We start from the raw sequence: 12294 nt of genomic DNA on the forward strand, positions 1-12294 counted from the left end.
GATGATTGCTCCATCCGACAGGGTACCATAAAGGGCTTTGGATGAGATTTCTTCTTCCCAGAGAGTTGCGGCGGCGGAGTGGAAGTTATAGGTTAACTTTCGGGTGTTTCTCGATTTATAGGAACTTTCAATGTTGGAATCACGTCAATTGGAGCCACATGGGCCCCACAAGCTAACAGGGCGCGCCCTCTTGGCTTGTGGCCCACAGGTGCCCCACGTGCGGTGGTCCTTCGCTCCGGTATTTCTCATATTGTCCAGAAAGAATTGTCAAAAAGTTTTGTGCGGTCCCGAGAACTTCTATTTTTTACATAAAAATACCAAGATAATTATGCTGAAAACAGTGTCAGTCTGGGTTAGTTCTAATTAAATCATATAAAATGCATCAAAACCATATAAAAGTATTTTAAACATAGGTGAATATGACATGAATACTTCATAAATTATCGATATGTTGGAGACGTATCAGCATCCCCAAGCTTAATTCCTATTCGTCCTCGAGTAAGTAAATGATAAAAGTAGTAATTTATGAAGTGCGAATGCTAGCATAGTATATAATTTTGATCAATAATAGTTTCAGTCACTTTTCTAGCATCCTAACCAGCAACTTTTCTCATTAAACTTCTCATGATAGAGTAGCAATCAATACACACGTCATGGTTCAAACAATGCATTCCCTTAAAACTTAACAATTTATATTCTCAGTCGTCAAACAATTTCAACGCAAAGACTAAGTAAGAGCTCCACATACTCATGGTGGACGACAAAGGTCTTTGCCGTCCGTGGAGTGGACCTTTGTCGTCCGCTATGGCAGACGCCAAAGAAGTAGATTTCTGTAGTGAGTATTTGTAGTCGTCGCAAGGTGGTCCACAAACATGATTGTAATTTCCGTTACTTTTGATGTTCTATGAGGCCTGCTATGCGTCCGTCGGTGGATCTTTTTAAAGATCTGCCACCTCATATATGCCGTCCGATTGAGTTGTCCGTTACTCTTTTCTATTTTTCTGCCACAAGCGCCTTGTTGCAAAGCTCATTCCTACAAGAAGATCTCAGTTGCAAAATTTGTTCTCATTTTTTCTGCAACAAAACTCTTGTTGCAAACATAATTCCTGCAACAAGATCTCGTTCGTTCCTCTTTTCTATTTTTCTACCACAAGCGCCTTGTTGCAAAGCTCGTTCCTGCAACAAGATCCCAGTTGGAAAACTTATTCTCTTTTTTTTGTGCAACAAGACTCTTGTTGCAAACATAATCCCTGCAACAAGATCTCAGTTGCAAAATTTGCAATATGTCCAACCTCTTCGTTGTATTCTTGCAAAAAGAACATTGTTGCAAAATTGACAACAACATCTCTGACCTCTTCTTCGTATTCATGCAACAAACCCCTTGTTGCAATTTTATTCAACAAAGCACATAACTTCACCGCGTCCCAGGTGCCATTGCAACAACGTCGTTGTTGCAGGAACTGTTGTTTTGCGCGGTACCAGCTTTTGCAGCTGACCTTGAGAAAGCGACAACCATGCCTGTCCACACCGGTGCTCCTCCAGGACGGTGACGACGGTGCTCCGACAGCGACATGCTTCGCAGAGGAAAGTGAGAAAGGAGAAGGGAGGAGAAGAGGAGGGGTGAGTGACGTAGCAACGACATATGGTTTAATGCACTGGAGGAGGTAGGAGAACAAGTTGGGGAAGAAGATGTAGATGTGGTATGTTCATTGGAGATAAGAAAAAAATGAAAGCAGTGGTGCACGCTCACGTGGGCACGTGACGTACAAAAAAAGACGGTGGACATTTAGCGCAGGATTTGTTAGTTGATCAGAAATTTTTTCCCATCTTCTATGTACTAAAACGTTTTAAATTTACCGGATGATAACGAAGAATCATAAGCCGCTCGCGCTGCTTGACACGTGCCCTCTGGGACCATCCACCACTTCCCCAAGATGACCTTATCTCTTCGCCCATTTTCTCCTCCACACGCTAATCCCTCCTTCCCATCTTTTCCTTCGTCCCCATTCTCCGCTGTCTGCTATGAGCCTGCGACCACCGCACCACCGCGCACCGCTGCTGCGATTTCTGGAGAAAAACAGCGACCACGGCCTCCTGCACATGTCGCAACAGCTGCTATTTTCTTTTGCGGCCGCACTGGAGCTCGGCCGGGGCTGCAATGGAGCTCGGCTGGAGTTGCCATGGAGCTTCGTCGGAGCCGTCGACACTGCATTGAAGCTCGGTCGGGGATGCAATGGAGCTCGGCCGGAGTTGTCATGGAGCTTCGTCGGAGCCGTCGACGTTGCGTTGGAGCTCCGTCAGGGCTTCAATGAAACTCGACCGGAGTTGCGATGGAGCTTCATCGAACCCGTCAGCGCTGCGTTGGAGCTTCGCCGAGGCTGCAATGAAGCTTGGCCAGAGCGTCGGTGTTGCGTTGAAGCTCCACCGGCGCTGCAAGGGAGCGTCGCCGGTGCCACGAAGCTGCAACCATGGGGAGCGTCTCATCGTGCGGCTGGTAGCATCTTATTGTACGGCTACCAAGGAAAATCAATCGGTTGATCCGTAGCACGCGCCATGAATAAATTGAAAAATTCTCTCTCTAAAAAAGGGAATGGCCAAAGCCAATATTCCTTGCCAAGCAAAGCATCTCCCACAATCCAAACAGATGCGTCTGGTGGTACTGTCAGCGTCCAACTCCAACCTCCGTTCAACCTCCCCCGGTGCGCCCACACCCACTCTCCGACCAAACCCTCTCCCTCTCTCCCATCCCACGCGTCGTCCGAATTCCTCTCCACAAAAATCATTCAAACAGTGCTTCCCCATGGATTAATAAAAAAGAAGGAAGAAGATTCTTACCGCGGTTTTTTCTTCTTTCGCGGGCGCGATTTATGCCCTCGCATCTGGCGTTGCTGTCGTGCCTGCTGGTGCTGGTCCTCTCCCTCGACAAGTTCCTCCTCCACTACCTCAAGAGGCGCTGGCTCTCCGGCGGCGGCGGCAGCATAATCCCCCGGATCCCGACCAGCCCCTTCAGGCCGCACCGACCCATGGCGGCCGCCGGCAAGTGGAGCGAGACGGCCATGCTCGTCATCGACATGCAGGTGCGTGCGGGCCCTCCGTTCCTCTCTCGATCCGGGCCGTTCCCCTTCCCCCCCCCCCCCCCCCCCCCCTTCATTTCATTTCCTTTGTTGTGAGGAAAGAATCCAGCTTTTGTTCGGGATTCCTTGTTCGGTGGGTCGCCTGACCTGCCTGCTTGTGGGTTGTCGCAGAAGGATTTCGTGGACCCGGCGATGGGCAGCCCGGTGCTGGTCGCCGGCGGCGAGGCCGTCGTCCCCGCCGTCGCTGAGGCCGTCGCCGTGGCGCGGGAGCGCGGCATCTTCGTCGTCTGGGTAATTACCGCTCCTCTTTTCTAGTGCCGCTTTGCCTATTCTCTGATTTCTTTCTATGCAATACGGGCCTCTAATTTCTTGGGAGCGATCCATTCTAATACGTGTTCTGTGTAATCTCTTACCGGCGTGGCGCTACGGTTCCTGTTTTGCTGGTTAAGTTCGATTAGCCTTGCAATCCCCCTTGTGTTCTAATAATGTAGAAGTCCTACTATTTTCCTTGTCAAGTTCAACAACTGTCTGCTGCAGGATGAGACCTTCGCTCTTCCCAGAATCCACTCACTTGTTTTTTTATTTTTGATGAATGTCCTGCTTTGCACAAGTTACTAGCCGTATTTCTTCTTCAACGTTTTTTAATCATAAAAGTGATTGTTCTTGTTTAATCATTAAATTGCTGACAGATGGTGAGGTATTTGGCTTTGGCCTCTACCCTGATTCGGTTACAAGTTCGAACAATTCCCTTTCTGTTTTACTGTTTCATGTAGGGCACCAAATGACATGATAACATTCCACATTTCGCCATGTATCACGAACGTGACACAATAGTCGTATTATTCTCTCTAATCAAAGTTTCCAATCAGGGCATTTGAGGGTCGCTGAATTAAGTGGTTTGTTGACTTGTTGGTATGCCTTATTTGTTTCTTTCTAGATAAAGTAGAAAGTTGAGTGTTGTCAGATGTTTGTAATGGTTTGGTGTTATTTTAAAATCTGATGCAAAATGAATACTCCAGCTAGCATGGTCTCAATTCTGGTATTATGCAGCGCACACATTGTCAATTTTGGAATAACCTCTTTTGCTTCATTGTGGTGTGTGTGCAAGGTATTCATCAGTTTCCTATTGGTTGTACTGAAGCACATTCCGTTCTAAATTCTGCTAAACATGCTTTGTGATACTAATTTGATCATGAATATTGCAATCTGCAAGCTTAGCCTCTGTTTGTGTAATCACACTTTCCCCTATTTTCTTCACCAACTAGCGTGGTTTCTAGTAATTTGGATGTCTAGGCACTGTCACCATTCTTAGAGTCTGGGTATTGATTGACAATGAACTTTACTATGTAGGTTGTCAGAGAGCATGACCCTTCTGGAAGAGATGTTGAACTTTTTCGCAGACACTTGTACTCTGGAGGAAAGGGTCCAACAGTGAAAGGTTTGAAAGGTGCAGAGCTGGCTGATGGGCTTTTTATCAAAGAAGGCGACTACAAGTTAGTGAAGACAAGATTTAGTGCTTTCTTTGCGACACACCTTGATTCCGTTCTTAAGACACAAGGAATAAAGAACTTGGTAATTGTTGGTAAGCACTGATACACACTCACTTAGTAAAAGTTTTTTTTTGTTACAATGGTAATTGGTTGCTTTAAGGTCGGTTTCTTTTCTTTAACTGTATCATTACTTTCTTCTGATTCCTGTTGCAGTTTATACCCTGTCTCATGTTTTCAAAATGCATATGGTGGCAATAACTCTGCCCTTACAAGCGTGAATCCCATAAAGGGAAATTTTGTATAATGCAGCAATATTTTTAAAATTTGTGAGGAACAAAGATCGCTTCCATTGTTTATGATGTAGAGTTCAGCACAACATGTAGGAAAAACCTTGTTTAGAACAAATATCGCTTCCTTTGTTTTCGCTTGATTGTCCAACATCACATCGGCAGCCACATTTACTGTTGTATATATATGTGATGATTTTCAGGTGTCCAAACTCCAAATTGCATCCGGCAGACTGTCTACGATGCTGTGGAATTGGACTATGAGAAAGTTATGGTCCTTATTGATGCAACAGCTGCTGCTAGGCCAGATATCCATTTGGGTGAGCACTCTTCTTTCGCGCTAGCCCTTCTATTTTACTCTCCACGTCAAATACGTATGAAGCTGGCTCTGGGTGATTCCTTATGCATATGTTTAAACTAATGTTGACATGATAATTGATATTAAACAGGAAAAGCTTGAAAGTTAATTTCCGTGTTAATAAAATTCACCTTTTATGACCCTTTGTTTCCTCTCATGGGCATGCACTAAGAGGTACACTCAGTTGAAGGTATAATCTGTATCGCAGCTTTGTGAAATTGGTTTTCCTACTGCATAGGTACGCTTTGTTTAAGTGGCATAATTTAACTACTTTATTACCAGAACACGCTCAAAGTGTGGGTCTGCATCAGTACACAATTTACTAAATGTAAATCTTGAGTTGTTTCTACAAACGTAAGCTGAATATTTTGTTTACGCATAAAAACATTAGAAATTTGAAAAATATGGAATTTTACTCATGCCGCATCCAAATTCATGACTCTTGTCTTGATGACATCATGCATGTATACATTATGTGGCACACACAGTTTAGAAAGTGCATGATATAAGTTTGAACTTTGAGGGGACATTTTGGTCACCAACAGAAGGTATGCTTTGTTTAAAATAATACACGGGGAGCAAAATTCTTTCATGAATTATTATGTATAGCTCACTTTGGTGACTGAAACCTTTCCTCTTTGACAGTTCATAAAGTTTTTGTTTGCTGCCTTTGATTCCTTAGGTTTACTATTAAGTGAATGATTGATTCATAGATCATCGAACCCTGTCTTTTTTTTTTCCGCTGTTACATGGCCATATAAATGTATCAGTTAAAGGACACACAGAAGTGCATTCCCTATACACCATATAAAATTATTGATTTTGAAGAAATCGAACTCATGCTGCAACCCTGTTCAAGGTCACCATTGATTTATTACCTGGCTTTATTGCACCAATCAGCATACGTAAATTATGTGGCATCTATGGTTTGGAAATTACATGTAGTGGAATGCTTATTATGGGGCAGTTTGATGGCCCAGTTAGAAAGTTACAAGTTACTTTGTAAAGAACACAACTATATCTACGACCCACGTTCCTGAATGCAATGTTGTCATCTTCAATAGTTGAGAGAAAATGAAAAGTTTGTTAATTCTTTTTAATCTGATTCCTATGATTTACTATAAGCGGTGACTTAAGGCAGCTAGTTTATGTTTCGCAGCAAATATCAGAGATATGAAGACCATCGGCGTGGAAACACCAACCTTGGAAGAGTGGCGCCGTTAAGCTTGTGGGTGGTGTGCTTCATTCCGGCACGAAGTGTACCTAGGTGCAGTAGAGGCAACAAAGGCGCTACCACTTCCTTGCTCTCCATTCATTCCCCACAAATGTAATTATGTTAATATTTGCAAGGTTGCATATATACAACTTCTAATCTGTCCTACATAGAGTTAATCATACAGTGTCCTATGGTTTCCCTTGATATTTGGACTTTAGGCATGTAGCATGAGGTACTAGAAGCCAACTCCAGACCCAAAACAGGGCAACTGGAAGCTGCTTGCGTTGTAGAATTTTTTGGTCTTTTGGTAAACAGATGATTTGAGATGCCAGTTTGTCCCTCCGTCGTCCCATAATATAAGAGTGTTTCGTCTAACGCTCTTATATTATGGGACAGAGGGAGTAGATGTTAATGTTTCGTCCAACGCTCTTATATTATGGGACAGAGGGAGTAGATGTGAATGTCTACCATATTTGCATATGGATGCGCATCAGTTGCAACGGTTGCGTAACGTGTGCATCAGATCTTTGCTGCATCAATTTCTCAGTTTAAGAGGGTCTTGTCTTTTGGAGAAGTTTCTTTGTTTGGGATTGCTAGAACTCAGCTAGCTGAGTTGAGATTTAATTTGGTCTCATTCATGAGTTCACCTGTTGGCTTGAAACTTACGCATAGTGGTCTCATGAAATCGTTGTACTGGGTAACGTGGCCCGTGGTTGGCTGTTTTTGTTTTCGCATGCGGCCAGTTTCTCATTTGTCAAGCAGTGGTGGGCTTTTAGTCATTTTTATGTTGCCACGCTCTGGGTTTGACCTGCAAGTATTGATGGGCTTTTTTATGGTTGCACCAGTAGCATTTGTTTTTTAGATTGGGACTATCAGCATTTTTTTTTGGAGCTGGGGAGCTAGTAGCCTATTTGGTGTAACGTGAGAGTTTTCAATTTTTTTCACTCTACATATATGACGTGTCTTTTAAAATTGTTTTGATTGCTTACCACATGATATGACGTGTCATGGTTGGGCAATAACACATTTTTCAAAGTTATATCCAACATATTGCTTGTTGGTTGGAACCTTTTAGATTTTTTTCTTTTCCTGCATTAATTTGCCTTTTTATCTTCCTTTTCACCTTTCTTGATTATTCTTTATATGCTTTTCTAGTAATTTATTTCATTTTTTGCATTTTATTTTTTCAGTTGTTGTTGCTTTTTTTCAGTTTTATTTTCGTGTGTGGTTCCATTTTGTTTGAACACTTATACCTATTCTTTTTGGGAAAAGATTGTGTTCAACCGGCCGCCGATCGCGCTGTCTCGTCCGTCGGCTCGGCGACCGTCCGATCCGCGTAAGTTGTGACCGTTTTTCTGAAACAATGTTGTTGTTTCAGGAACAGTTTCCTGCAGCTCCTCCCGAGCGTCCCTGCTCGAGACCGCGCCGCCGCTTGCCATCGCCTGCATCGGCTGGCCTCGCCGGAGCAGGGCCACCGCGCCTGCACCTCCCCGCCGCCTGGAGCCTTCCGAGCCTCTGCCCGAGCGAGCCGTCGGCTCCCTCCTCCTCTCGAGCGCTGCCCGAGCACGGTCCCGCATGCCCCGCGGTGGTGCGCCGCCGCCGCCGATCCTGGCGCCACCGGAGCCCCAGCCACCGGCGCCGGAGCCCCAAGCCATCGCCGTCGCGTTCCTGCCACCGGCCAACCGGCGTCGGCCCTGCCTCCCCGCGCCAGACCGGATCTGGATCGATCCCTCCGCCAGCCATGGAGCTTGGGAATCAAGCATGGTCGCCATGGTTGTGCTTCCTCCACAACTCCATACCTCCCTCTGTTTTTCGTCTGAAGGAAGAAGATGGAGTTTCTGCAACAAAGCGATTGTTTCAGAAACTCGAGCGTTGTCCCAGGAATTACTCGGTGCCCACGAAGCGCGCGCGAAGAAAAAAACCTGCAACAAAGCGATTGTTTCAGAAACTGGGGCATTGTTTCAGGAATTACAGGGTGTCCATCCGAAGCATCGCGCGCGGATCGAACGGCTATTAAGGTGGATGATATTTTTTAAACATCACCCCGACGGATGCGTAGCAGCCCCCATTCTTTTTACAGGGTACATTATTTTTGTATGGAAGGATCACTTTCAAAGGAGCACAACATCTAGACACCTCTGTGTATTTTCAGCCGACAGAACATACACACAACTGGGTTGGGTCGACTTTATTATTCCTTTCTCTTTTTAAAACATGAAACTTTGCATGGTGTGATAATATGATCACTAGGCGATTGGGAAGGTTTGATAAAATTTGTACCGTACGTTGCTTAGAAACCGAATAATTTACATGGCTTCGAGTGTGGACGGGTTTGATTTGAAGGCGATGTGACAGTTGCTTCATCCGTTGGCATTGAATTTTTTTCTACAGTCAACATACACCATTAAATGATTCATATCAAAATTTGTTATCTTTGGGAGTCCGCTTTCTGTAATTAAACCATTGCTTGGATTTCTAGATACTTAACATATATAATTTAAATTTGAGCTACAAGTGCATGAAAATTTGGCAAAATTGGGTCGAGAAATCAAATTTGTGTTCTTGAGTCTATGTTTAGGCCTTATACAAGAAAAAGAGAGGAATTCCAAACATGAAGGTGCCAAGACTTGACCCTATAGATGGATGTTTTTGTTTTTGTTTTAGTTTTGAAAAAAAGAACTCCGAAAACAATGAAACTTATCATGGTGTCATAATACGATCCCTGGAGGGCGTGATAAAATTTGACAAAGTTTCGCAAAAGTTGTGGCGTACACTGCTTAGAAATTGTTGAAATTTGGAGGTGGGCCTTAGGCCCATTAGAGAATTTCAGAAAAATCTCCAAGGGCCCATGTAGGTGGTGGCATGGCAAGGTGGTGGGAGTTTAGTCCCACCCTGCTAGTGGAGGAGAGTTTGGACCCCTTTATAAGGGTCTCTCTTCCACATGCTATTGGAGAGTGAGAAGAGAAGGTGTCCTCGCGCACTCCTCCTCCGCCGCCCGCCTCGCCACGCCTCGTCACGACGCGACGCGGGTTGCGGGGATGAGCCGAGCCGAGCTCATACCTACGCGCTTACCGTAGCCGTCACGAGAATCAGATCACATCTGCTTCACGCCTTCGTTCCTTGACTGCCGGCGTCTCCGTCCCGTTTACCGCGTACACGCTCGACGGGAGAGCAGGCCTCCGAAACCTCGCCTCTCCGGTTCCTGTACGGGAGAGGGGCGATTAGGTTTTTGGGGAGCGATCACGCGACTGCTTCGTCTACGTCCGCGTCACCCTCGTCATCGCCATGTCTTCACCAAGCGAAGCTGATCGTCTCCGCGAGGAAGCCGAGAAGAAGACGGCAGAGGATACTGCTGCTACGGCCAGTTTATCCTCATGTTCGTATTTATCCTAGCAGTACTACTTGTTTGCATAGATGCATCCACTATATGTGCTAGGTTAGTTCAAGATCAGTATGTCATTAGTCTAGTCAATGCCATGCTAGTTATTATTTTGTGGATTAATGTACTCGGAAAATTGCCTAGTTACTCAACAGAAATCACACCATCTCTGAGGAAGAAGCATAATCAATGAGGAATTTGAGTAGGGCTGCAGCCATGTGTGGCGGTTCCACAATGATTTTTCACATGTCATCCTATTCCGTAATGTTCTTCACATCCTGTTATTTTGTTCATCTTTTCTTTTTGTCCAGTCGTGGTGCTGCTGCTCCGGCGAGGTGCTTGAGGAGGGGCTCCGGTGGCTTGTACGACGTCGGGGACGATGGTCTTCTTCGTCTTCGAGGTGACTCGGTGGTGGTGCTAGGTGGTCACCGTGGTGAGAGGATGTGCGGATGAGGTGGTGATGTTTGGTTGAGAGGGGCGTGGATGACGCTCTTGCGAGGAGGATCTGGCGAGCGGGTGGTGGTCGGACGCTGGGGCGGCAACCCAAATCTCTTCTTCGGTGATGGCGGTCGTGGTGGCTGTGTGGGCAACGCCACGACTGGATCTTGGGTGCATCGTGTCTCTGTCGCAGTGCATCGGTCCTCGGTCTTGCCAGGGACGCTTGTTGCTGGCCGGTGGGTTGGCTGTGGTGTGGGGCGTCGAATCTGGCGAGATGTGGTTGGTTCTGGCTCGTGCGATGGTGATGGGGTTGACTGGTCAACGGCTCTGCATGGTGCAGGAGGCGAGGGCGGGGCAGTTTTGATCGATTGCTCCGGACTTTGGTGGTGGGTGGTGGTTCAGGCGGGCGGTGGCTCTCGTAGGCCGGTTCGAGGGGAAGACTTCTTTTGGCTGCTCGCGGTGAAAGCCTTGCTCTGGCCTTGGCCGGAGCCGACAACGCAGGCGTCGCTCACCTCCATGGAGGCGTCTTCATTCGAGGGCCTAAGACCTCTTCTCTCGCACTCCGAGGGAAACCCATGTTCCAGGTTCCTGGAATGGACGGTGGCGGCGCTCCTGTCGCGCTCCTTCTTGGAGACTTCATTTTGGAGTGGTCTTGGCCTATGACTGCCATCGGCTCGGGTGGTGCGCGGCCTCGGGGCCGACGTGGAGTTGGGAACGACACTTGTGAATCTAGTCGTCATGGAGGGGTGTCGGAATTGCTCACGTGGGTGACGGTGTCGTTGGCTAGCCTGGTGCGCGGCCTCGGGATCGGCGTGGATGCCCGAGCGGCGGCTTCGGATTTGGTTGTGTGGTGTTGGCTTTGGTTGCTCAGGTGATGAAGCCGACGGCTATGCGCGATCTCGGGATCGGCGTGTATAGTCACGATCTATGCGGCGAAGCGGCAGCTCCGAAGATGATGTAGGGTGTCAGCCCCGATTGCTTAGGCAGGAGGGCAGGCGGCTCACCTGGTGCACGGCCTCGGGGTCTGTGTGGATGCCGCAGCAGCGGCTTTGGCTTTAGTGTTAGGGTGTCGGTTATGGGTTGCTCGGGTGACGAAGCCGACGGCTCGCTGGATGTGCGGCCCCGAGGGTCGGTGTGTTGATGTTGCCATTTTGAAGGCCTGTTGTAACGACTTTTGCCCGGATTTCCGTTAATTAACCGGACAACTCTTTTCTACTTTTTTAATGGATCAGACTCTAAGGGGCAGATATGGGTGTTTCGTCAAGTGCATATATGAGAGTTTAATGTGTAAGGAACGTCTGCTGAGTGAAGATGGTGCAGTAGTGTGTGTGTGCGCATAAACACGGTTCAAGGTTGTTGGGTGAGTAGTAGCACTATAGTTCAGCGTTCGATTCATGTCCTGATGCGTGTGCATGTGCGCGTGGTCATTGCGCAGAACTAAATTTCGGATCAAAAAATTTAGTGGGAGCTGCTACGTATGCACAAATTGTGATAACAAATTCGGATCACGAGCGTATGGGACGGGTGTCCTCATAAATTAATTGTATGTGATCAGAGTAGCGCGTGGACACTGAAGTATATCAAGAGCGAGCCGACATGTGTACATAATGTTAGTGGACATCATAAGAGGATTTAAACTTGGGATTGCAAAGCAAACCGTTGTTTCTCCCACAATGGTACCACTTCGCAGCTTAGATATTTTTTTAAACAAGTCAAAAGACTTGTCATTTTCATTAATTAAAAAGAAGGTTTAGACAAGAGTCGTAAATCGGTAAAAATAAAAGATTACTCTCGCGACATAAGTGCACTCAGATGTTTAGCTCCCGCCAATGTCGAGAGGCAGGCCTCCTCTTTGATCCTAGCGATAATAATGATGGTCGACGAAGTTGTGTTGAGAAAGACTCGCGCTTCTCTCCTTCCAAATTTTTCACATGACAAGCATCAGAATCGAGACTAAAGCTTTCTTGAGATGTCCTTCCGTTTTGATCGTCTTCATCCATCAATCTTGGACTGTGTCTTCATGTCGCCAAGTCAATGGTGAGTGGTCGTGTA

The 12294-nt window shown here is 46.5% G+C and overlaps 1 protein-coding gene and 1 pseudogene across 1 annotated transcript; both read left to right on the forward strand.

The window, feature by feature from the left end:
* The first annotated feature begins 2751 nt into the window (after window positions 1-2751).
* LOC123411386 (probable inactive nicotinamidase At3g16190) lies at window positions 2752-6737 on the forward strand. Its single transcript, XM_045104323.1, has 5 exons — window positions 2752-3077; window positions 3246-3365; window positions 4425-4656; window positions 5055-5171; window positions 6369-6737. Exons 1-5 carry the CDS (start codon window positions 2868-2870, stop codon window positions 6431-6433), a joined length of 744 nt encoding a protein of 247 aa, XP_044960258.1. The 5' UTR covers window positions 2752-2867; the 3' UTR covers window positions 6434-6737.
* Window positions 6738-10366: 3629 nt separating this feature from the next.
* LOC123408221 lies at window positions 10367-11117 on the forward strand (annotated as a pseudogene).
* The last annotated feature ends 1177 nt before the right edge of the window (window positions 11118-12294 follow it).

The sequence above is a fragment of the Hordeum vulgare genome, chromosome 7H, assembly GCF_904849725.1.
Source record: "Hordeum vulgare subsp. vulgare chromosome 7H, MorexV3_pseudomolecules_assembly, whole genome shotgun sequence".
In the NCBI taxonomy this organism is placed as follows: domain Eukaryota; kingdom Viridiplantae; phylum Streptophyta; class Magnoliopsida; order Poales; family Poaceae; genus Hordeum; species Hordeum vulgare.

Coding starts and splice junctions, on each gene's coding strand:
- LOC123411386 (XM_045104323.1), top strand. CDS start 2,868: ATGCCCTCGCATCTGGCGTTGCTGTCGTGCCTGCTGGTGCTGGTCCTC. Junction 3,366..4,424: donor GCGGCATCTTCGTCGTCTGG/GTAATTACCGCT, acceptor TTTACTATGTAG/GTTGTCAGAGAGCATGACCC. Junction 5,172..6,368: donor TAGGCCAGATATCCATTTGG/GTGAGCACTCTT, acceptor TATGTTTCGCAG/CAAATATCAGAGATATGAAG.